The sequence below is a fragment of the Thunnus thynnus genome, chromosome 13 (assembly GCF_963924715.1).
Source record: "Thunnus thynnus chromosome 13, fThuThy2.1, whole genome shotgun sequence".
NCBI classification, from domain to species: domain Eukaryota; kingdom Metazoa; phylum Chordata; class Actinopteri; order Scombriformes; family Scombridae; genus Thunnus; species Thunnus thynnus.
Genome location: NC_089529.1, coordinates 13,093,742 through 13,114,091, shown reverse-complemented (window position 1 = coordinate 13,114,091; position 20,350 = coordinate 13,093,742). Strand labels below are relative to the sequence as shown.

The window sequence follows — 20,350 nt, the reverse complement described above, 5'->3', positions numbered from 1 at the left end:
TTTCTTTGAATCTGAAGGGTTGACATGTCTTTTTGCACATGCTTAAGCAGCATTTGTCTACCATTTGGCTCTTCTCGTGCGTAAATGTCCTTTGATAATCGGCGTGTGGTGGATTGGTGTGGGAAATACAGAAGATGTGGATTTTTTTTGTTTGAAGCTAAAGTTGATACCGAGCTAGCCAGGAGTCGAACCTGGAATCTTCTGATCCGTAGTCAGACGCGTTATCCATTGCGCCACTAGCCCTACAGAGAGTGAGAAAATATGGGGCCTCAAACAGGGAAATATGCATGAGCTGTCCAGTTTAAAGTTTTGTCAAATGGAACGGAGGATGGACTAAATGAAAGCACCAAGGTAAAACAGTAACCCTTCCAGCTAGTGCCGTGACCCGGATTCGAACCGGGGTTGCTGCGGCCACAACGCAGAGTACTAACCACTATACGATCACGGCCACGAGGCCTTCAAATTACTGTGTTGTTGTAGTTAAATGTTTGGAGCTTAGTATTACTCTTACATCTTTATGGGTTTCCTTGAATCTTTTGATCACAAAAGACAGTCAAGTTCCAATGATGGTTTACCTTGTACTGTGACTTTTTTCCTTCAGGGTCAGATTTGGAACTTTCAGTCGAGATGAAAAGCATTGATCATTGAAACCACAGAGGCCTAATGATTTCTTTGAATCTGAAGGGTTGACATGTCTTTTTGCACATGCTTAAGCAGCATTTGTCTACCATTTGGCTCTTCTCGTGCGTAAATGTCCTTTGATAATCGGCGTGTGGTGGATTGGTGTGGGAAATACAGAAGATGTAGATTTTTTTTGTTTGAAGCTAAAGTTGATACCGAGCTAGCCAGGAGTCGAACCTAGAATCTTCTGATCCGTAGTCAGACGCGTTATCCATTGCGCCACTAGCCCTACAGAGAGTGAGAAAATATGGGGCCTCAAACAGGGAAATATGCATGAGCTGTCCAGTTTAAAGTTTTGTCAAATGGAACGGAGGATGGACTAAATGAAAGCACCAAGGTAAAACAGTAACCCTTCCAGCTACTGCCGTGACCCGGATTCGAACCGGGGTTGCTGCGGCCACAACGCAGAGTACTAACCACAATACGATCACGGCCACGCTTCTTTCTTATTACTTTGTTGTTGTAGTTAAATGTTTGGAGCTTAGTATTACTCTTACATCTTTATGGGTTTCCTTGAATCTTTTGATCACAAAAGACAGTCAAGTTCCAATGATGGTTTACCTTGTACTGTGACTTTTTTCCTTCAGGGTCAGATTTGGAACTTTCAGTCGAGATGAAAAGCATTGATCATTGAAACCACAGAGGCCTAATGATTTCTTTGAATCTGAAGGGTTGACATGTCTTTTTGCACATGCTTAAGCAGCATTTATCTACCATTTGGCTCTTCTCGTGCGTAAATGTCCTTTGATAATCGGCGTGTGGTGGATTGGTGTGGGAAATACAGAAGATGTGGGGTTTTTTTGTTTGAAGCTAAAGTTGATACCGAGCTAGCCAGGAGTCGAACCTAGAATCTTCTGATCCGTAGTCAGACGCGTTATCCATTGCGCCACTAGCCCTACAGAGAGTGAGAAAATATGGGGCCTCAAACAGGGAAATATGCATGAGCTGTCCAGTTTAAAGTTTTGTCAAATGGAACGGAGGATGGACTAAATGAAAGCACCAAGGTAAAACAGTAACCCTTCCAGCTACTGCCGTGACCCGGATTCGAACCGGGGTTGCTGCGGCCACAACGCAGAGTACTAACCACTATACGATCACGGCCACGAGGCCTTCAAATTACTGTGTTGTTGTAGTTAAATGTTTGGAGCTTAGTATTACTCTTACATCTTTATGGGTTTCCTTGAATCTTTTGATCACAAAAGACAGTCAAGTTCCAATGATGGTTTACCTTGTACTGTGACTTTTTTCCTTCAGGGTCAGATTTGGAACTTTCAGTCGAGATGAAAAGCATTGAAGATTCAAACCACAGAGGCCTAATGATTTCTTTGAATCTGAAGGGTTGACATGTCTTTTTGCACATGCTTAAGCAGCATTTGTCTACCATTTGGCTCTTCTCGTGCGTAAATGTCCTTTGATAATCGGCGTGTGGTGGATTGGTGTGGGAAATACAGAAGATGTGGATTTTTTTTGTTTGAAGCTAAAGTTGATACCGAGCTAGCCAGGAGTCGAACCTAGAATCTTCTGATCCGTAGTCAGACGCGTTATCCATTGCGCCACTAGCCCTACAGAGAGTGAGAAAATATGGGGCCTCAAACAGGGAAATATGCATGAGCTGTCCAGTTTAAAGTTTTGTCAAATGGAACGGAGGATGGACTAAATGAAAGCACCAAGGTAAAACAGTAACCCTTCCAGCTACTGCCGTGACCCGGATTCGAACCGGGGTTGCTGCGGCCACAACGCAGAGTACTAACCACTATACGATCACGGCCACGCTTCTTTCTTATTACTTTGTTGTTGTAGTTAAATGTTTGGAGCTTAGTATTACTCTTACATCTTTATGGGTTTCCTTGAATCTTTTGATCACAAAAGACAGTCAAGTTCCAATGATGGTTTACCTTGTACTGTGACTTTTTTCCTTCAGGGTCAGATTTGGAACTTTCAGTCGAGATGAAAAGCATTGAAGATTCAAACCACAGAGGCCTAATGATTTCTTTGAATCTGAAGGGTTGACATGTCTTTTTGCACATGCTTAAGCAGCATTTGTCTACCATTTGGCTCTTCTCGTGCGTAAATGTCCTTTGATAATCGGCGTGTGGTGGATTGGTGTGGGAAATACAGAAGATGTGGATTTTTTTTGTTTGAAGCTAAAGTTGATACCGAGCTAGCCAGGAGTCGAACCTGGAATCTTCTGATCCGTAGTCAGACGCGTTATCCATTGCGCCACTAGCCCTACAGAGAGTGAGAAAATATGGGGCCTCAAACAGGGAAATATGCATGAGCTGTCCAGTTTAAAGTTTTGTCAAATGGAACGGAGGATGGACTAAATGAAAGCACCAAGGTAAAACAGTAACCCTTCCAGCTAGTGCCGTGACCCGGATTCGAACCGGGGTTGCTGCGGCCACAACGCAGAGTACTAACCACTATACGATCACGGCCACGAGGCCTTCAAATTACTGTGTTGTTGTAGTTAAATGTTTGGAGCTTAGTATTACTCTTACATCTTTATGGGTTTCCTTGAATCTTTTGATCACAAAAGACAGTCAAGTTCCAATGATGGTTTACCTTGTACTGTGACTTTTTTCCTTCAGGGTCAGATTTGGAACTTTCAGTCGAGATGAAAAGCATTGATCATTGAAACCACAGAGGCCTAATGATTTCTTTGAATCTGAAGGGTTGACATGTCTTTTTGCACATGCTTAAGCAGCATTTATCTACCATTTGGCTCTTCTCGTGCGTAAATGTCCTTTGATAATCGGCGTGTGGTGGATTGGTGTGGGAAATACAGAAGATGTGGGGTTTTTTTGTTTGAAGCTAAAGTTGATACCGAGCTAGCCAGGAGTCGAACCTAGAATCTTCTGATCCGTAGTCAGACGCGTTATCCATTGCGCCACTAGCCCTACAGAGAGTGAGAAAATATGGGGCCTCAAACAGGGAAATATGCATGAGCTGTCCAGTTTAAAGTTTTGTCAAATGGAACGGAGGATGGACTAAATGAAAGCACCAAGGTAAAACAGTAACCCTTCCAGCTACTGCCGTGACCCGGATTCGAACCGGGGTTGCTGCGGCCACAACGCAGAGTACTAACCACTATACGATCACGGCCACGAGGCCTTCAAATTACTGTGTTGTTGTAGTTAAATGTTTGGAGCTTAGTATTACTCTTACATCTTTATGGGTTTCCTTGAATCTTTTGATCACAAAAGACAGTCAAGTTCCAATGATGGTTTACCTTGTACTGTGACTTTTTTCCTTCAGGGTCAGATTTGGAACTTTCAGTCGAGATGAAAAGCATTGAAGATTCAAACCACAGAGGCCTAATGATTTCTTTGAATCTGAAGGGTTGACATGTCTTTTTGCACATGCTTAAGCAGCATTTGTCTACCATTTGGCTCTTCTCGTGCGTAAATGTCCTTTGATAATCGGCGTGTGGTGGATTGGTGTGGGAAATACAGAAGATGTGGATTTTTTTTGTTTGAAGCTAAAGTTGATACCGAGCTAGCCAGGAGTCGAACCTAGAATCTTCTGATCCGTAGTCAGACGCGTTATCCATTGCGCCACTAGCCCTACAGAGAGTGAGAAAATATGGGGCCTCAAACAGGGAAATATGCATGAGCTGTCCAGTTTAAAGTTTTGTCAAATGGAACGGAGGATGGACTAAATGAAAGCACCAAGGTAAAACAGTAACCCTTCCAGCTACTGCCGTGACCCGGATTCGAACCGGGGTTGCTGCGGCCACAACGCAGAGTACTAACCACTATACGATCACGGCCACGCTTCTTTCTTATTACTTTGTTGTTGTAGTTAAATGTTTGGAGCTTAGTATTACTCTTACATCTTTATGGGTTTCCTTGAATCTTTTGATCACAAAAGACAGTCAAGTTCCAATGATGGTTTACCTTGTACTGTGACTTTTTTCCTTCAGGGTCAGATTTGGAACTTTCAGTCGAGATGAAAAGCATTGAAGATTCAAACCACAGAGGCCTAATGATTTCTTTGAATCTGAAGGGTTGACATGTCTTTTTGCACATGCTTAAGCAGCATTTGTCTACCATTTGGCTCTTCTCGTGCGTAAATGTCCTTTGATAATCGGCGTGTGGTGGATTGGTGTGGGAAATACAGAAGATGTGGATTTTTTTTGTTTGAAGCTAAAGTTGATACCGAGCTAGCCAGGAGTCGAACCTGGAATCTTCTGATCCGTAGTCAGACGCGTTATCCATTGCGCCACTAGCCCTACAGAGAGTGAGAAAATATGGGGCCTCAAACAGGGAAATATGCATGAGCTGTCCAGTTTAAAGTTTTGTCAAATGGAACGGAGGATGGACTAAATGAAAGCACCAAGGTAAAACAGTAACCCTTCCAGCTAGTGCCGTGACCCGGATTCGAACCGGGGTTGCTGCGGCCACAACGCAGAGTACTAACCACTATACGATCACGGCCACGAGGCCTTCAAATTACTGTGTTGTTGTAGTTAAATGTTTGGAGCTTAGTATTACTCTTACATCTTTATGGGTTTCCTTGAATCTTTTGATCACAAAAGACAGTCAAGTTCCAATGATGGTTTACCTTGTACTGTGACTTTTTTCCTTCAGGGTCAGATTTGGAACTTTCAGTCGAGATGAAAAGCATTGAAGATTCAAACCACAGAGGCCTAATGATTTCTTTGAATCTGAAGGGTTGACATGTCTTTTTGCACATGCTTAAGCAGCATTTGTCTACCATTTGGCTCTTCTCGTGCGTAAATGTCCTTTGATAATCGGCGTGTGGTGGATTGGTGTGGGAAATACAGAAGATGTGGATTTTTTTTGTTTGAAGCTAAAGTTGATACCGAGCTAGCCAGGAGTCGAACCTAGAATCTTCTGATCCGTAGTCAGACGCGTTATCCATTGCGCCACTAGCCCTACAGAGAGTGAGAAAATATGGGGCCTCAAACAGGGAAATATGCATGAGCTGTCCAGTTTAAAGTTTTGTCAAATGGAACGGAGGATGGACTAAATGAAAGCACCAAGGTAAAACAGTAACCCTTCCAGCTACTGCCGTGACCCGGATTCGAACCGGGGTTGTTGCGGCCACAACGCAGAGTACTAACCACTATACGATCACGGCCACGCTTCTTTCTTATTACTTTGTTGTTGTAGTTAAATGTTTGGAGCTTAGTATTACTCTTACATCTTTATGGGTTTCCTTGAATCTTTTGATCACAAAAGACAGTCAAGTTCCAATGATGGTTTACCTTGTACTGTGACTTTTTTCCTTCAGGGTCAGATTTGGAACTTTCAGTCGAGATGAAAAGCATTGAAGATTCAAACCACAGAGGCCTAATGATTTCTTTGAATCTGAAGGGTTGACATGTCTTTTTGCACATGCTTAAGCAGCATTTGTCTACCATTTGGCTCTTCTCGTGCGTAAATGTCCTTTGATAATCGGCGTGTGGTGGATTGGTGTGGGAAATACAGAAGATGTGGATTTTTTTTGTTTGAAGCTAAAGTTGATACCGAGCTAGCCAGGAGTCGAACCTAGAATCTTCTGATCCGTAGTCAGACGCGTTATCCATTGCGCCACTAGCCCTACAGAGAGTGAGAAAATATGGGGCCTCAAACAGGGAAATATGCATGAGCTGTCCAGTTTAAAGTTTTGTCAAATGGAACGGAGGATGGACTAAATGAAAGCACCAAGGTAAAACAGTAACCCTTCCAGCTACTGCCGTGACCCGGATTCGAACCGGGGTTGCTGCGGCCACAACGCAGAGTACTAACCACTATACGATCACGGCCACGCTTCTTTCTTATTACTTTGTTGTTGTAGTTAAATGTTTGGAGCTTAGTATTACTCTTACATCTTTATGGGTTTCCTTGAATCTTTTGATCACAAAAGACAGTCAAGTTCCAATGATGGTTTACCTTGTACTGTGACTTTTTTCCTTCAGGGTCAGATTTGGAACTTTCAGTCGAGATGAAAAGCATTGAAGATTCAAACCACAGAGGCCTAATGATTTCTTTGAATCTGAAGGGTTGACATGTCTTTTTGCACATGCTTAAGCAGCATTTGTCTACCATTTGGCTCTTCTCGTGCGTAAATGTCCTTTGATAATCGGCGTGTGGTGGATTGGTGTGGGAAATACAGAAGATGTGGATTTTTTTTGTTTGAAGCTAAAGTTGATACCGAGCTAGCCAGGAGTCGAACCTGGAATCTTCTGATCCGTAGTCAGACGCGTTATCCATTGCGCCACTAGCCCTACAGAGAGTGAGAAAATATGGGGCCTCAAACAGGGAAATATGCATGAGCTGTCCAGTTTAAAGTTTTGTCAAATGGAACGGAGGATGGACTAAATGAAAGCACCAAGGTAAAACAGTAACCCTTCCAGCTACTGCCGTGACCCGGATTCGAACCGGGGTTGCTGCAGCCACAACGCAGAGTACTAACCACTATACGATCACGGCCACGAGGCCTTCAAATTACTGTGTTGTTGTAGTTAAATGTTTGGAGCTTAGTATTACTCTTACATCTTTATGGGTTTCCTTGAATCTTTTGATCACAAAAGACAGTCAAGTTCCAATGATGGTTTACCTTGTACTGTGACTTTTTTCCTTCAGGGTCAGATTTGGAACTTTCAGTCGAGATGAAAAGCATTGAAGATTCAAACCACAGAGGCCTAATGATTTCTTTGAATCTGAAGGGTTGACATGTCTTTTTGCACATGCTTAAGCAGCATTTGTCTACCATTTGGCTCTTCTCGTGCGTAAATGTCCTTTGATAATCGGCGTGTGGTGGATTGGTGTGGGAAATACAGAAGATGTGGATTTTTTTTGTTTGAAGCTAAAGTTGATACCGAGCTAGCCAGGAGTCGAACCTAGAATCTTCTGATCCGTAGTCAGACGCGTTATCCATTGCGCCACTAGCCCTACAGAGAGTGAGAAAATATGGGGCCTCAAACAGGGAAATATGCATGAGCTGTCCAGTTTAAAGTTTTGTCAAATGGAACGGAGGATGGACTAAATGAAAGCACCAAGGTAAAACAGTAACCCTTCCAGCTACTGCCGTGACCCGGATTCGAACCGGGGTTGCTGCGGCCACAACGCAGAGTACTAACCACTATACGATCACGGCCACGCTTCTTTCTTATTACTTTGTTGTTGTAGTTAAATGTTTGGAGCTTAGTATTACTCTTACATCTTTATGGGTTTCCTTGAATCTTTTGATCACAAAAGACAGTCAAGTTCCAATGATGGTTTACCTTGTACTGTGACTTTTTTCCTTCAGGGTCAGATTTGGAACTTTCAGTCGAGATGAAAAGCATTGAAGATTCAAACCACAGAGGCCTAATGATTTCTTTGAATCTGAAGGGTTGACATGTCTTTTTGCACATGCTTAAGCAGCATTTGTCTACCATTTGGCTCTTCTCGTGCGTAAATGTCCTTTGATAATCGGCGTGTGGTGGATTGGTGTGGGAAATACAGAAGATGTGGATTTTTTTTGTTTGAAGCTAAAGTTGATACCGAGCTAGCCAGGAGTCGAACCTGGAATCTTCTGATCCGTAGTCAGACGCGTTATCCATTGCGCCACTAGCCCTACAGAGAGTGAGAAAATATGGGGCCTCAAACAGGGAAATATGCATGAGCTGTCCAGTTTAAAGTTTTGTCAAATGGAACGGAGGATGGACTAAATGAAAGCACCAAGGTAAAACAGTAACCCTTCCAGCTACTGCCGTGACCCGGATTCGAACCGGGGTTGCTGCAGCCACAACGCAGAGTACTAACCACTATACGATCACGGCCACGAGGCCTTCAAATTACTGTGTTGTTGTAGTTAAATGTTTGGAGCTTAGTATTACTCTTACATCTTTATGGGTTTCCTTGAATCTTTTGATCACAAAAGACAGTCAAGTTCCAATGATGGTTTACCTTGTACTGTGACTTTTTTCCTTCAGGGTCAGATTTGGAACTTTCAGTCGAGATGAAAAGCATTGAAGATTCAAACCACAGAGGCCTAATGATTTCTTTGAATCTGAAGGGTTGACATGTCTTTTTGCACATGCTTAAGCAGCATTTGTCTACCATTTGGCTCTTCTCGTGCGTAAATGTCCTTTGATAATCGGCGTGTGGTGGATTGGTGTGGGAAATACAGAAGATGTGGATTTTTTTTGTTTGAAGCTAAAGTTGATACCGAGCTAGCCAGGAGTCGAACCTAGAATCTTCTGATCCGTAGTCAGACGCGTTATCCATTGCGCCACTAGCCCTACAGAGAGTGAGAAAATATGGGGCCTCAAACAGGGAAATATGCATGAGCTGTCCAGTTTAAAGTTTTGTCAAATGGAACGGAGGATGGACTAAATGAAAGCACCAAGGTAAAACAGTAACCCTTCCAGCTACTGCCGTGACCCGGATTCGAACCGGGGTTGCTGCGGCCACAACGCAGAGTACTAACCACTATACGATCACGGCCACGCTTCTTTCTTATTACTTTGTTGTTGTAGTTAAATGTTTGGAGCTTAGTATTACTCTTACATCTTTATGGGTTTCCTTGAATCTTTTGATCACAAAAGACAGTCAAGTTCCAATGATGGTTTACCTTGTACTGTGACTTTTTTCCTTCAGGGTCAGATTTGGAACTTTCAGTCGAGATGAAAAGCATTGAAGATTCAAACCACAGAGGCCTAATGATTTCTTTGAATCTGAAGGGTTGACATGTCTTTTTGCACATGCTTAAGCAGCATTTGTCTACCATTTGGCTCTTCTCGTGCGTAAATGTCCTTTGATAATCGGCGTGTGGTGGATTGGTGTGGGAAATACAGAAGATGTAGATTTTTTTTGTTTGAAGCTAAAGTTGATACCGAGCTAGCCAGGAGTCGAACCTAGAATCTTCTGATCCGTAGTCAGACGCGTTATCCATTGCGCCACTAGCCCTACAGAGAGTGAGAAAATATGGGGCCTCAAACAGGGAAATATGCATGAGCTGTCCAGTTTAAAGTTTTGTCAAATGGAACGGAGGATGGACTAAATGAAAGCACCAAGGTAAAACAGTAACCCTTCCAGCTACTGCCGTGACCCGGATTCGAACCGGGGTTGCTGCGGCCACAACGCAGAGTACTAACCACTATACGATCACGGCCACGCTTCTTTCTTATTACTTTGTTGTTGTAGTTAAATGTTTGGAGCTTAGTATTACTCTTACATCTTTATGGGTTTCCTTGAATCTTTTGATCACAAAAGACAGTCAAGTTCCAATGATGGTTTACCTTGTACTGTGACTTTTTTCCTTCAGGGTCAGATTTGGAACTTTCAGTCGAGATGAAAAGCATTGATCATTGAAACCACAGAGGCCTAATGATTTCTTTGAATCTGAAGGGTTGACATGTCTTTTTGCACATGCTTAAGCAGCATTTATCTACCATTTGGCTCTTCTCGTGCGTAAATGTCCTTTGATAATCGGCGTGTGGTGGATTGGTGTGGGAAATACAGAAGATGTGGGGTTTTTTTGTTTGAAGCTAAAGTTGATACCGAGCTAGCCAGGAGTCGAACCTAGAATCTTCTGATCCGTAGTCAGACGCGTTATCCATTGCGCCACTAGCCCTACAGAGAGTGAGAAAATATGGGGCCTCAAACAGGGAAATATGCATGAGCTGTCCAGTTTAAAGTTTTGTCAAATGGAATGGAGGATGGACTAAATGAAAGCACCAAGGTAAAACAGTAACCCTTCCAGCTACTGCCGTGACCCGGATTCGAACCGGGGTTGCTGCGGCCACAACGCAGAGTACTAACCACTATACGATCACGGCCACGAGGCCTTCAAATTACTGTGTTGTTGTAGTTAAATGTTTGGAGCTTAGTATTACTCTTACATCTTTATGGGTTTCCTTGAATCTTTTGATCACAAAAGACAGTCAAGTTCCAATGATGGTTTACCTTGTACTGTGACTTTTTTCCTTCAGGGTCAGATTTGGAACTTTCAGTCGAGATGAAAAGCATTGAAGATTCAAACCACAGAGGCCTAATGATTTCTTTGAATCTGAAGGGTTGACATGTCTTTTTGCACATGCTTAAGCAGCATTTGTCTACCATTTGGCTCTTCTCGTGCGTAAATGTCCTTTGATAATCGGCGTGTGGTGGATTGGTGTGGGAAATACAGAAGATGTGGATTTTTTTTGTTTGAAGCTAAAGTTGATACCGAGCTAGCCAGGAGTCGAACCTAGAATCTTCTGATCCGTAGTCAGACGCGTTATCCATTGCGCCACTAGCCCTACAGATAGTGAGAAAATATGGGGCCTCAAACAGGGAAATATGCATGAGCTGTCCAGTTTAAAGTTTTGTCAAATGGAACGGAGGATGGACTAAATGAAAGCACCAAGGTAAAACAGTAACTCTTCCAGCTACTGCCGTGACCCGGATTCGAACCGGGGTTGCTGCGGCCACAACGCAGAGTACTAACCACTATACGATCACGGCCACGAGGCCTTCAAATTACTGTGTTGTTGTAGTTAAATGTTTGGAGCTTAGTATTACTCTTACATCTTTATGGGTTTCCTTGAATCTTTTGATCACAAAAGACAGTCAAGTTCCAATGATGGTTTACCTTGTACTGTGACTTTTTTCCTTCAGGGTCAGATTTGGAACTTTCAGTCGAGATGAAAAGCATTGATCATTGAAACCACAGAGGCCTAATGATTTCTTTGAATCTGAAGGGTTGACATGTCTTTTTGCACATGCTTAAGCAGCATTTGTCTACCATTTGGCTCTTCTCGTGCGTAAATGTCCTTTGATAATCGGCGTGTGGTGGATTGGTGTGGGAAATACAGAAGATGTAGATTTTTTTTGTTTGAAGCTAAAGTTGATACCGAGCTAGCCAGGAGTCGAACCTAGAATCTTCTGATCCGTAGTCAGACGCGTTATCCATTGCGCCACTAGCCCTACAGAGAGTGAGAAAATATGGGGCCTCAAACAGGGAAATATGCATGAGCTGTCCAGTTTAAAGTTTTGTCAAATGGAACGGAGGATGGACTAAATGAAAGCACCAAGGTAAAACAGTAACCCTTCCAGCTACTGCCGTGACCCGGATTCGAACCGGAGTTGCTGCGGCCACAACGCAGAGTACTAACCACTATACGATCACGGCCACGCTTCTTTCTTATTACTTTGTTGTTGTAGTTAAATGTTTGGAGCTTAGTATTACTCTTACATCTTTATGGGTTTCCTTGAATCTTTTGATCACAAAAGACAGTCAAGTTCCAATGATGGTTTACCTTGTACTGTGACTTTTTTCCTTCAGGGTCAGATTTGGAACTTTCAGTCGAGATGAAAAGCATTGATCATTGAAACCACAGAGGCCTAATGATTTCTTTGAATCTGAAGGGTTGACATGTCTTTTTGCACATGCTTAAGCAGCATTTATCTACCATTTGGCTCTTCTCGTGCGTAAATGTCCTTTGATAATCGGCGTGTGGTGGATTGGTGTGGGAAATACAGAAGATGTGGGGTTTTTTTGTTTGAAGCTAAAGTTGATACCGAGCTAGCCAGGAGTCGAACCTAGAATCTTCTGATCCGTAGTCAGACGCGTTATCCATTGCGCCACTAGCCCTACAGAGAGTGAGAAAATATGGGGCCTCAAACAGGGAAATATGCATGAGCTGTCCAGTTTAAAGTTTTGTCAAATGGAACGGAGGATGGACCAAATGAAAGCACCAAGGTAAAACAGTAACCCTTCCAGCTACTGCCGTGACCCGGATTCGAACCGGGGTTGCTGCGGCCACAACGCAGAGTACTAACCACTATACGATCACGGCCACGAGGCCTTCAAATTACTGTGTTGTTGTAGTTAAATGTTTGGAGCTTAGTATTACTCTTACATCTTTATGGGTTTCCTTGAATCTTTTGATCACAAAAGACAGTCAAGTTCCAATGATGGTTTACCTTGTACTGTGACTTTTTTCCTTCAGGGTCAGATTTGGAACTTTCAGTCGAGATGAAAAGCATTGAAGATTCAAACCACAGAGGCCTAATGATTTCTTTGAATCTGAAGGGTTGACATGTCTTTTTGCACATGCTTAAGCAGCATTTGTCTACCATTTGGCTCTTCTCGTGCGTAAATGTCCTTTGATAATCGGCGTGTGGTGGATTGGTGTGGGAAATACAGAAGATGTGGATTTTTTTTGTTTGAAGCTAAAGTTGATACCGAGCTAGCCAGGAGTCGAACCTAGAATCTTCTGATCCGTAGTCAGACGCGTTATCCATTGCGCCACTAGCCCTACAGAGAGTGAGAAAATATGGGGCCTCAAACAGGGAAATATGCATGAGCTGTCCAGTTTAAAGTTTTGTCAAATGGAACGGAGGATGGACTAAATGAAAGCACCAAGGTAAAACAGTAACTCTTCCAGCTACTGCCGTGACCCGGATTCGAATCGGGGTTGCTGCGGCCACAACGCAGAGTACTAACCACTATACGATCACGGCCACGCTTCTTTCTTATTACTTTGTTGTTGTAGTTAAATGTTTGGAGCTTAGTATTACTCTTACATCTTTATGGGTTTCCTTGAATCTTTTGATCACAAAAGACAGTCAAGTTCCAATGATGGTTTACCTTGTACTGTGACTTTTTTCCTTCAGGGTCAGATTTGGAACTTTCAGTCGAGATGAAAAGCATTGATCATTGAAACCACAGAGGCCTAATGATTTCTTTGAATCTGAAGGGTTGACATGTCTTTTTGCACATGCTTAAGCAGCATTTATCTACCATTTGGCTCTTCTCGTGCGTAAATGTCCTTTGATAATCGGCGTGTGGTGGATTGGTGTGGGAAATACAGAAGATGTGGGGTTTTTTTTGTTTGAAGCTAAAGTTGATACCGAGCTAGCCAGGAGTTGAACCTAGAATCTTCTGATCCGTAGTCAGACGCGTTATCCATTGCGCCACTAGCCCTACAGAGTGAGAAAATATGGGGCCTCAAACAGGGAAATATGCATGAGCTGTCCAGTTTAAAGTTTTGTCAAATGGAACGGAGGATGGACTAAATGAAAGCACCAAGGTAAAACAGTAACCCTTCCAGCTACTGCCGTGACCCGGATTCGAACCGGGGTTGCTGCGACCACAACGCAGAGTACTAACCACTATACGATCACGGCCACGAGGCCTTCAAATTACTGTGTTGTTGTAGTTAAATGTTTGGAGCTTAGTATTACTCTTACATCTTTATGGGTTTCCTTGAATCTTTTGATCACAAAAGACAGTCAAGTTCCAATGATGGTTTACCTTGTACTGTGACTTTTTTCCTTCAGGGTCAGATTTGGAACTTTCAGTCGAGATGAAAAGCATTGATCATTGAAACCACAGAGGCCTAATGATTTCTTTGAATCTGAAGGGTTGACATGTCTTTTTGCACATGCTTAAGCAGCATTTATCTACCATTTGGCTCTTCTCGTGCGTAAATGTCCTTTGATAATCGGCGTGTGGTGGATTGGTGTGGGAAATACAGAAGATGTGGGGTTTTTTTGTTTGAAGCTAAAGTTGATACCGAGCTAGCCAGGAGTCGAACCTAGAATCTTCTGATCCGTAGTCAGACGCGTTATCCATTGCGCCACTAGCCCTACAGAGAGTGAGAAAATATGGGGCCTCAAACAGGGAAATATGCATGAGCTGTCCAGTTTAAAGTTTTGTCAAATGGAATGGAGGATGGACTAAATGAAAGCACCAAGGTAAAACAGTAACCCTTCCAGCTACTGCCGTGACCCGGATTCGAACCGGGGTTGCTGCGGCCACAACGCAGAGTACTAACCACTATACGATCACGGCCACGAGGCCTTCAAATTACTGTGTTGTTGTAGTTAAATGTTTGGAGCTTAGTATTACTCTTACATCTTTATGGGTTTCCTTGAATCTTTTGATCACAAAAGACAGTCAAGTTCCAATGATGGTTTACCTTGTACTGTGACTTTTTTCCTTCAGGGTCAGATTTGGAACTTTCAGTCGAGACGAAAAGCATTGATCATTGAAACCACAGAGGCCTAATGATTTCTTTGAATCTGAAGGGTTGACATGTCTTTTTGCACATGCTTAAGCAGCATTTATCTACCATTTGGCTCTTCTCGTGCGTAAATGTCCTTTGATAATCGGCGTGTGGTGGATTGGTGTGGGAAATACAGAAGATGTGGGGTTTTTTTGTTTGAAGCTAAAGATGATACCGAGCTAGCCAGGAGTCGAACCTAGAATCTTCTGATCCGTAGTCAGACGCGTTATCCATTGCGCCACTAGCCCTACAGAGAGTGAGAAAATATGGGGCCTCAAACAGGGAAATATGCATGAGCTGTCCAGTTTAAAGTTTTGTCAAATGGAACGTAGGATGGACTAAATGAAAGCACCAAGGTAAAACAGTAACCCTTCCAGCTACTGCCGTGACCCGGATTCGAACCGGGGTTGCTGCGGCCACAACGCAGAGTACTAACCACTATACGATCACGGCCACGTGGCCTTAAAATTACTGTGTTGTTGTAGTTAAATGTTTGGAGCTTAGTATTACTCTTACATCTTTATGGGTTTCCTTGAATCTTTTGATCACAAAAGACAGTCAAGTTCCAATGATGGTTTACCTTGTACTGTGACTTTTTTCCTTCAGGGTCAGATTTGGAACTTTCAGTCGAGATGAAAAGCATTGAAGATTCAAACCACAGAGGCCTAACGATTTCTTTGAATCTGAAGGGTTGACATGTCTTTTTGCACATGCTTAAGCAGCATTTATCTACCATTTGGCTCTTCTCGTGCGTAAATGTCCTTTGATAATCGGCGTGTGGTGGATTGGTGTGGGAAATACAGAAGATGTGGGGTTTTTTTGTTTGAAGCTAAAGTTGATACCGAGCTAGCCAGGAGTCGAACCTAGAACCTTCTGATCCGTAGTCAGACGCGTTATCCATTGCCTTGAGCGCCTTCAGTGGACATGCCCCCAGTATTTCCGAGCATCCTCATTGGCTATTTAGGAGGATGCGTCAAATGTCACAAAAGTATTTTTACTTGTAGGTTAAATTTCCATGTGCCAATCATCCCCACACACAGGGAATTCCTGTGTTTGTCCTTCAAAGAGTCCATTTTCAGTACAAACGTTTGTTTTCAGTTTTTCTCTGGCTCCACGCACCTTCTCAAACTGTGTGCAAACAAACCTGGAGTTATTACGCAGGACAGGCATCAGGTTTTTATTCTTTCTGGATGACCTGATTGTGATAGCATTCTCCAGAGAGAGTGCAGCACTCCACACGGCAGAGCTGTAAAACACCTTTCACTGCTGGGTTTTACCATGAACTGGTGAAAGAACTGTCCCCTTCTCTCCCAGTCAATAATTTACCTGGGAGTGTGTTTGGATTCATCCATTATGAGAGCAACACTGTCCCCAGCCAGACTGGAAGTGCTCAGGTCTCTCCTGTTGCACATTGTGCCTTGCAAAATGGTGACAGTTTTATCTGTGATGTGCCTGCCAGGTATGATGTCAGCCAGTCATGTGGTGTCTTTCCTCTGGGTCTTCACATGAGAAAACTCCAGAGATGGTTTGGCCGTCTCTGCCTTGACCTGTTACATCACAAAGACACATGACAACTGTCCCTTCCTCACTGCAGTTGGACCTGACATATTGGAAAACCTGTCATGTTCTGGCAGCAGGGATTCCCCTTGGGAGAGCTACGTCATACTGTCAGCTTTGGGCATGTTATGCACACACAGTCATCTTTGTAGATAGCTGTTATATGTGCTACAAGCTGTCATATACTCAAGCTCTCTTCTAACTTATTTGTTCGAGTTTTTGGGATTGTCACAGTGTGTAACAACTGTCCCTGCCTGCTCTGTCAACATAAGTCCACTGTGTGTGAAGTGTATATACACATATTGGTTTACACAAATGCATCTCTCTTCGGATGGGGAGGAATGTATCAGTCTCACAGTATGTGAGGAAAGTGGCTGGAGCACTGTCTCTCCACATAAACTACCTGGAGCTGTCCATGGTGCTGAAAGTGCAGACGCACTTTCCCCCACTGCTGACAGACAACATGTGATGGTGAGGACGGACAACATGACAGCAGCGGCTTATAAATTGCCAGGGTAAGGTTCTCTCAGCTCAACTGCTGGAAACGGCCAGAAACCCCCTGCTGTGGTCTCACGTAAATCTGCACTCCATCAGAGCAGTTTATATCCCAGGCAAACAGAACTGAACTGCAGATCTGATGTAACATGAAGGTCCCTCTCAAAACGAATGGAGGCTGAATCCCACTTATTCAAATGTTGTGGGACAGGTTCGGGAGAGTGGGGTTGGACCTGTTAACCGAATGAGATATACTCGTAATATATTGCTTCATGTGTGTGCATGTGTGTCCTTGTACACCTGCAGACTATTAAGTATTTTGATCTCAAGAATTTTACTCAAAGTTGTTATATGACCATCACTTTGGTTGACATAACAATAATTTAAGGTAACCAGTGTTGAATTTCTGCTGTGTTGCTTTTGTATGCATGTCTGTAGGAAGCAGTGAGCCTGCTCTCAGGACGGACATGCATGCCACCAGGGTCCAGTGTGACTCTGGCTCGGGCCACTTTGCTGCTCAGCGACCTGAGAGGAAAGCAAAGTACCACACTTCTAAAACTGACACAGAAACTACTCCAGAAGCAGGTAAACATACACAGAAACAAACATACTCATACACACATACTGTAGACATATTGGTACCAGTCAGTATTCAAAAGAAGGTAAAACTTACATTAACATCTACTTCTCTTTCTCCATTTGTTTCAGCTGTCTGTTTTTGGTGAGAGTGTGGTGTTGGATGATGGAAAAATGTATTTCTCTCCTCCTGGACCTAGCAACATATACCTCCCTTACCTCCACATACTGGATCAGACCACTTTGCGAATTTGTAAATAAAGAACTTGACACTTTTGTACAATGCTTTTGCCATCCACGCTGGTGGCTCTTTTTGGCTTTACTCATGTTAACATAAACAGGCTGACATTCTCACAATGTTTAGCAGGTGTAATGTTTGGCATGTTCACCATGAGTTTAGTATGTTAGCATGCTAACATTAACCAATTAGCATTTAATACAAAGTACAGCTGAAGCTGATGGGAATTTCATGAGTTTCACAAGAATTTGGTCATAAACTTAAATATTGGACAAGGTCCAAATGATGACCTGCCTGTGGCACTAGAGGAAAAGTAAGAGGGTCACCAAAGTCATTAGGATTCATCTCTGAGTATCTGCTGGTTTTTAAAGGACCAGTATGTAGGATTCAGTGGCATCTAGTGGTGAGGTTGCAGATTGTAACTAATTAAATACCCCTCTCCTTCCAAGCGTGTATAAAAACCTACAATTGCCACGAAACTTGCAAAAAACGTGAAAGGCCCTCTCTGGAGCCAGTGTTTAGTTTGTCCACTCTGGGTTACTGTAGAAACATGTTGGTGTAACATGGCAGGCTCCGTTGAAGGGGACCACTCCCTATGTGGATATAAAGGGCTCATTGTAAGGTGATGAAAACACGATTCTTATTTTCATGGGATTACACACTAATTAAAACATACTTATGAATATTATATGTATAAAATGCTGCTAAATTCTACACATTGCACCTTTAAAGTCTTAAAAGTGCTGAATTAAGCTCCCTCAAAAACGGCCTCAGAAGAAAAGAAAAAGTCTTGCATTTCATTTACAAAAGTCTTGAATATTTTTTTTGCCTGCCATAAGCAGTGACATTATTTATAACTTATTTATAACTTATAACTAATTTTTTGTATTTGAGATGTTATACGTTTATAAAATACAAGTGAGACTGGTGCAAGAATGGTTATGCATGCAGGGAACTGTGGAGTTTTTGGAGCAAAAATCTAACCTAACTTAAATTGGTTATTACTAGGAATTATTTTTATATACGGCTGGGAAATACTGTGACATAAATATGAATCAACTCCTGTACTTAATTGTAAGTCTCCTGAGAATGACTTCCAGGTTATTCTTTGACCAGTATGACCTTGAAACAGGTATTAAATTGCATTCAATGTGGTATTAAAATGTCTTAAAAAGACTTAAATTAAATGTTGAACACTTGCAAATATTTAACCGTGCGTGGAGACTGTGAATATCTGTACAGAGGTTCATGGCAATCCATCCAATAGTTATAAGAGGTAATAGATATTTCAATCTGGACCAAAGTGGTAGACAGACAGACTGACACTACCATCCCTAGAGCTCCCTCTGCTAGCGTGGCTAAAAACACAACCCAAACAACACAGTCTGAAATTCAAAATCTCAACATTTCTCTCAAATGGACTCTGTCCAACATATGGAAGGTGGACTCCAGCTCTATAACTGAAATATGGATTTTACATGAAACCCATTTTAGGACCTGTGTGATCCTTTTGCACTTTTGTAGCCCTGCAACTAACAGTTCTTTTTAATTTTTAATTAATCTGACAATTATTTTCTCAGTTAAATTAATAATTGTTTGTCTGTAAAATATCATATTACCTCAAGATGACATCTTCACATCTGTTGTTTCATCTGACAAACTTAATTAATTTAGAAAATTAATTAATCAACAATAAGGATTGTTGCTGATTAATTTTCTGTGAATTTACTATTTTAATAAATTATTAATTGGCTCAGCTCTACTCTTAGAAAAGCAGCTTCTCAGCTTTAAACTATTTGCAGGGCATTCATGCAAACATCCAGTTCTTGTCACATTACTCTATCTTGCACTGTTTCTGCAGGTCACATCCTGGATCTCAATGCCGTGGAAAAGCTTGTCTCTGCCCAGTCATCACAATCCACTTCCACGCAGCTATTACTCCAGTCCAGCCAGATTGAGAGAGACTCTCAGGCACCGATTCCCTCTCTGAGCAAATCAAACACCTCCGGTCCTACAAGCCTTCCATGCTAAGCCGCTTTGAGATAACTAGAATAGAATGACACTTATAAGGTGTCAGTGCTGTGCCTACTGAGAGATATACAGTAAAAGTTTGGACTCACTTTCTCATTCAAGGGAATGAGAAGGTGTGTCCAAACTTTTACTGGTACTGTAGCTTGATGCTGAATTGGGTATATGGCCACATGTGTCTGTGTCTCTGTTTCTGGGGGATTCTTTTTGTTTCGTTAAAGAGAAAAAGAAAATGTTGTGGGCAACCTGGTGCAATTAAACATTTCATGATGAACTTATTTGAGTTGTGTAGAATTGAAGTACTGTATTTGTTAATAGGCTATTACAATGGCTAACAGACTGAACAATGTTAATGTAAAGAATGCATATGTTATGTTATGGATATTTTCAGGTACTATATGATGTTGATTATTTATGTGTATATGTATGTAGTTTTTTTATCTTCACATTCTTCATTCTCCAATCTCATTGTATGTTTCCTGCCACCCGGCAGTAAATGGAGACAAGAAAGAGAACTGTTGGAGTTGGGAATAAACAACTCTTTAGATACCTCTTGAACTGCAGGGCACAATGGTCCTTTATCTGTATCTTTGAAATCTTTGGCATCTTTAATTTGTATATTTTAAACTCAAATAAAATCTAGTGATCAACAATATAAAACAATCTCAACTGATAAACTATATGAATAAAAAACTCTGTGAACATACTGGAGATCTTGAACAGAGGACGAAACAAGGGAAAAAATGGCTGCAGCACAGGAATTAAACAACACTGAAAAGACAAACAGC

General features: G+C 42.2%; 1 protein-coding gene and 43 non-coding genes across 50 annotated transcripts in view; 1 reads left to right on the top strand and 43 right to left on the bottom strand.

Annotated features, from left to right (window-relative positions):
* Window positions 1-20,120, top strand: part of LOC137195582 (cilia- and flagella-associated protein 54-like) — a 74,608-nt gene extending 54,488 nt beyond the window's left edge. For all 7 annotated transcript variants that reach the window (XM_067608073.1, XM_067608075.1, XM_067608074.1 and 4 more), the window contains exons 55-57: window positions 17,159-17,305; window positions 17,429-17,549; window positions 19,396-20,120. In XM_067608073.1, the coding sequence (XP_067464174.1) occupies window positions 17,159-17,305; window positions 17,429-17,549; window positions 19,396-19,565 (438 nt within the window). In that variant the 3' untranslated portion in view covers window positions 19,566-20,120. The remainder of the gene's footprint in view (window positions 1-17,158; window positions 17,306-17,428; window positions 17,550-19,395) is intronic.
* On the bottom strand, window positions 171-243 carry trnar-acg (transfer RNA arginine (anticodon ACG)). Its single transcript has one exon. It is a non-coding gene; the product is annotated as a tRNA-Arg (tRNA).
* Window positions 377-448, bottom strand: trnah-gug (transfer RNA histidin (anticodon GUG)). Its single transcript has one exon. It is a non-coding gene; the product is annotated as a tRNA-His (tRNA).
* trnar-acg (transfer RNA arginine (anticodon ACG)) lies at window positions 838-910 on the bottom strand. Its single transcript has one exon. It is a non-coding gene; the product is annotated as a tRNA-Arg (tRNA).
* trnar-acg (transfer RNA arginine (anticodon ACG)) lies at window positions 1,505-1,577 on the bottom strand. The gene has a single exon. It is a non-coding gene; the product is annotated as a tRNA-Arg (tRNA).
* On the bottom strand, window positions 1,711-1,782 carry trnah-gug (transfer RNA histidin (anticodon GUG)). The gene has a single exon. It is a non-coding gene; the product is annotated as a tRNA-His (tRNA).
* On the bottom strand, window positions 2,172-2,244 carry trnar-acg (transfer RNA arginine (anticodon ACG)). The gene has a single exon. It is a non-coding gene; the product is annotated as a tRNA-Arg (tRNA).
* On the bottom strand, window positions 2,378-2,449 carry trnah-gug (transfer RNA histidin (anticodon GUG)). Its single transcript has one exon. It is a non-coding gene; the product is annotated as a tRNA-His (tRNA).
* trnar-acg (transfer RNA arginine (anticodon ACG)) lies at window positions 2,839-2,911 on the bottom strand. Its single transcript has one exon. It is a non-coding gene; the product is annotated as a tRNA-Arg (tRNA).
* Window positions 3,045-3,116, bottom strand: trnah-gug (transfer RNA histidin (anticodon GUG)). Its single transcript has one exon. It is a non-coding gene; the product is annotated as a tRNA-His (tRNA).
* Window positions 3,506-3,578, bottom strand: trnar-acg (transfer RNA arginine (anticodon ACG)). The gene has a single exon. It is a non-coding gene; the product is annotated as a tRNA-Arg (tRNA).
* Window positions 3,712-3,783, bottom strand: trnah-gug (transfer RNA histidin (anticodon GUG)). The gene has a single exon. It is a non-coding gene; the product is annotated as a tRNA-His (tRNA).
* Window positions 4,173-4,245, bottom strand: trnar-acg (transfer RNA arginine (anticodon ACG)). The gene has a single exon. It is a non-coding gene; the product is annotated as a tRNA-Arg (tRNA).
* On the bottom strand, window positions 4,379-4,450 carry trnah-gug (transfer RNA histidin (anticodon GUG)). Its single transcript has one exon. It is a non-coding gene; the product is annotated as a tRNA-His (tRNA).
* trnar-acg (transfer RNA arginine (anticodon ACG)) lies at window positions 4,840-4,912 on the bottom strand. The gene has a single exon. It is a non-coding gene; the product is annotated as a tRNA-Arg (tRNA).
* trnah-gug (transfer RNA histidin (anticodon GUG)) lies at window positions 5,046-5,117 on the bottom strand. The gene has a single exon. It is a non-coding gene; the product is annotated as a tRNA-His (tRNA).
* trnar-acg (transfer RNA arginine (anticodon ACG)) lies at window positions 5,507-5,579 on the bottom strand. Its single transcript has one exon. It is a non-coding gene; the product is annotated as a tRNA-Arg (tRNA).
* On the bottom strand, window positions 5,713-5,784 carry trnah-gug (transfer RNA histidin (anticodon GUG)). The gene has a single exon. It is a non-coding gene; the product is annotated as a tRNA-His (tRNA).
* On the bottom strand, window positions 6,174-6,246 carry trnar-acg (transfer RNA arginine (anticodon ACG)). Its single transcript has one exon. It is a non-coding gene; the product is annotated as a tRNA-Arg (tRNA).
* On the bottom strand, window positions 6,380-6,451 carry trnah-gug (transfer RNA histidin (anticodon GUG)). Its single transcript has one exon. It is a non-coding gene; the product is annotated as a tRNA-His (tRNA).
* Window positions 6,841-6,913, bottom strand: trnar-acg (transfer RNA arginine (anticodon ACG)). The gene has a single exon. It is a non-coding gene; the product is annotated as a tRNA-Arg (tRNA).
* Window positions 7,047-7,118, bottom strand: trnah-gug (transfer RNA histidin (anticodon GUG)). Its single transcript has one exon. It is a non-coding gene; the product is annotated as a tRNA-His (tRNA).
* trnar-acg (transfer RNA arginine (anticodon ACG)) lies at window positions 7,508-7,580 on the bottom strand. The gene has a single exon. It is a non-coding gene; the product is annotated as a tRNA-Arg (tRNA).
* trnah-gug (transfer RNA histidin (anticodon GUG)) lies at window positions 7,714-7,785 on the bottom strand. Its single transcript has one exon. It is a non-coding gene; the product is annotated as a tRNA-His (tRNA).
* trnar-acg (transfer RNA arginine (anticodon ACG)) lies at window positions 8,175-8,247 on the bottom strand. The gene has a single exon. It is a non-coding gene; the product is annotated as a tRNA-Arg (tRNA).
* On the bottom strand, window positions 8,381-8,452 carry trnah-gug (transfer RNA histidin (anticodon GUG)). Its single transcript has one exon. It is a non-coding gene; the product is annotated as a tRNA-His (tRNA).
* Window positions 8,842-8,914, bottom strand: trnar-acg (transfer RNA arginine (anticodon ACG)). The gene has a single exon. It is a non-coding gene; the product is annotated as a tRNA-Arg (tRNA).
* trnah-gug (transfer RNA histidin (anticodon GUG)) lies at window positions 9,048-9,119 on the bottom strand. Its single transcript has one exon. It is a non-coding gene; the product is annotated as a tRNA-His (tRNA).
* trnar-acg (transfer RNA arginine (anticodon ACG)) lies at window positions 9,509-9,581 on the bottom strand. Its single transcript has one exon. It is a non-coding gene; the product is annotated as a tRNA-Arg (tRNA).
* trnah-gug (transfer RNA histidin (anticodon GUG)) lies at window positions 9,715-9,786 on the bottom strand. Its single transcript has one exon. It is a non-coding gene; the product is annotated as a tRNA-His (tRNA).
* Window positions 10,176-10,248, bottom strand: trnar-acg (transfer RNA arginine (anticodon ACG)). The gene has a single exon. It is a non-coding gene; the product is annotated as a tRNA-Arg (tRNA).
* trnah-gug (transfer RNA histidin (anticodon GUG)) lies at window positions 10,382-10,453 on the bottom strand. Its single transcript has one exon. It is a non-coding gene; the product is annotated as a tRNA-His (tRNA).
* On the bottom strand, window positions 10,843-10,915 carry trnar-acg (transfer RNA arginine (anticodon ACG)). Its single transcript has one exon. It is a non-coding gene; the product is annotated as a tRNA-Arg (tRNA).
* Window positions 11,049-11,120, bottom strand: trnah-gug (transfer RNA histidin (anticodon GUG)). The gene has a single exon. It is a non-coding gene; the product is annotated as a tRNA-His (tRNA).
* Window positions 11,510-11,582, bottom strand: trnar-acg (transfer RNA arginine (anticodon ACG)). Its single transcript has one exon. It is a non-coding gene; the product is annotated as a tRNA-Arg (tRNA).
* trnar-acg (transfer RNA arginine (anticodon ACG)) lies at window positions 12,177-12,249 on the bottom strand. Its single transcript has one exon. It is a non-coding gene; the product is annotated as a tRNA-Arg (tRNA).
* Window positions 12,383-12,454, bottom strand: trnah-gug (transfer RNA histidin (anticodon GUG)). The gene has a single exon. It is a non-coding gene; the product is annotated as a tRNA-His (tRNA).
* trnar-acg (transfer RNA arginine (anticodon ACG)) lies at window positions 12,844-12,916 on the bottom strand. Its single transcript has one exon. It is a non-coding gene; the product is annotated as a tRNA-Arg (tRNA).
* On the bottom strand, window positions 13,512-13,584 carry trnar-acg (transfer RNA arginine (anticodon ACG)). Its single transcript has one exon. It is a non-coding gene; the product is annotated as a tRNA-Arg (tRNA).
* On the bottom strand, window positions 13,716-13,787 carry trnah-gug (transfer RNA histidin (anticodon GUG)). Its single transcript has one exon. It is a non-coding gene; the product is annotated as a tRNA-His (tRNA).
* Window positions 14,177-14,249, bottom strand: trnar-acg (transfer RNA arginine (anticodon ACG)). Its single transcript has one exon. It is a non-coding gene; the product is annotated as a tRNA-Arg (tRNA).
* Window positions 14,383-14,454, bottom strand: trnah-gug (transfer RNA histidin (anticodon GUG)). The gene has a single exon. It is a non-coding gene; the product is annotated as a tRNA-His (tRNA).
* On the bottom strand, window positions 14,844-14,916 carry trnar-acg (transfer RNA arginine (anticodon ACG)). The gene has a single exon. It is a non-coding gene; the product is annotated as a tRNA-Arg (tRNA).
* Window positions 15,050-15,121, bottom strand: trnah-gug (transfer RNA histidin (anticodon GUG)). The gene has a single exon. It is a non-coding gene; the product is annotated as a tRNA-His (tRNA).
* Window positions 20,121-20,350: the final 230 nt, after the last annotated feature.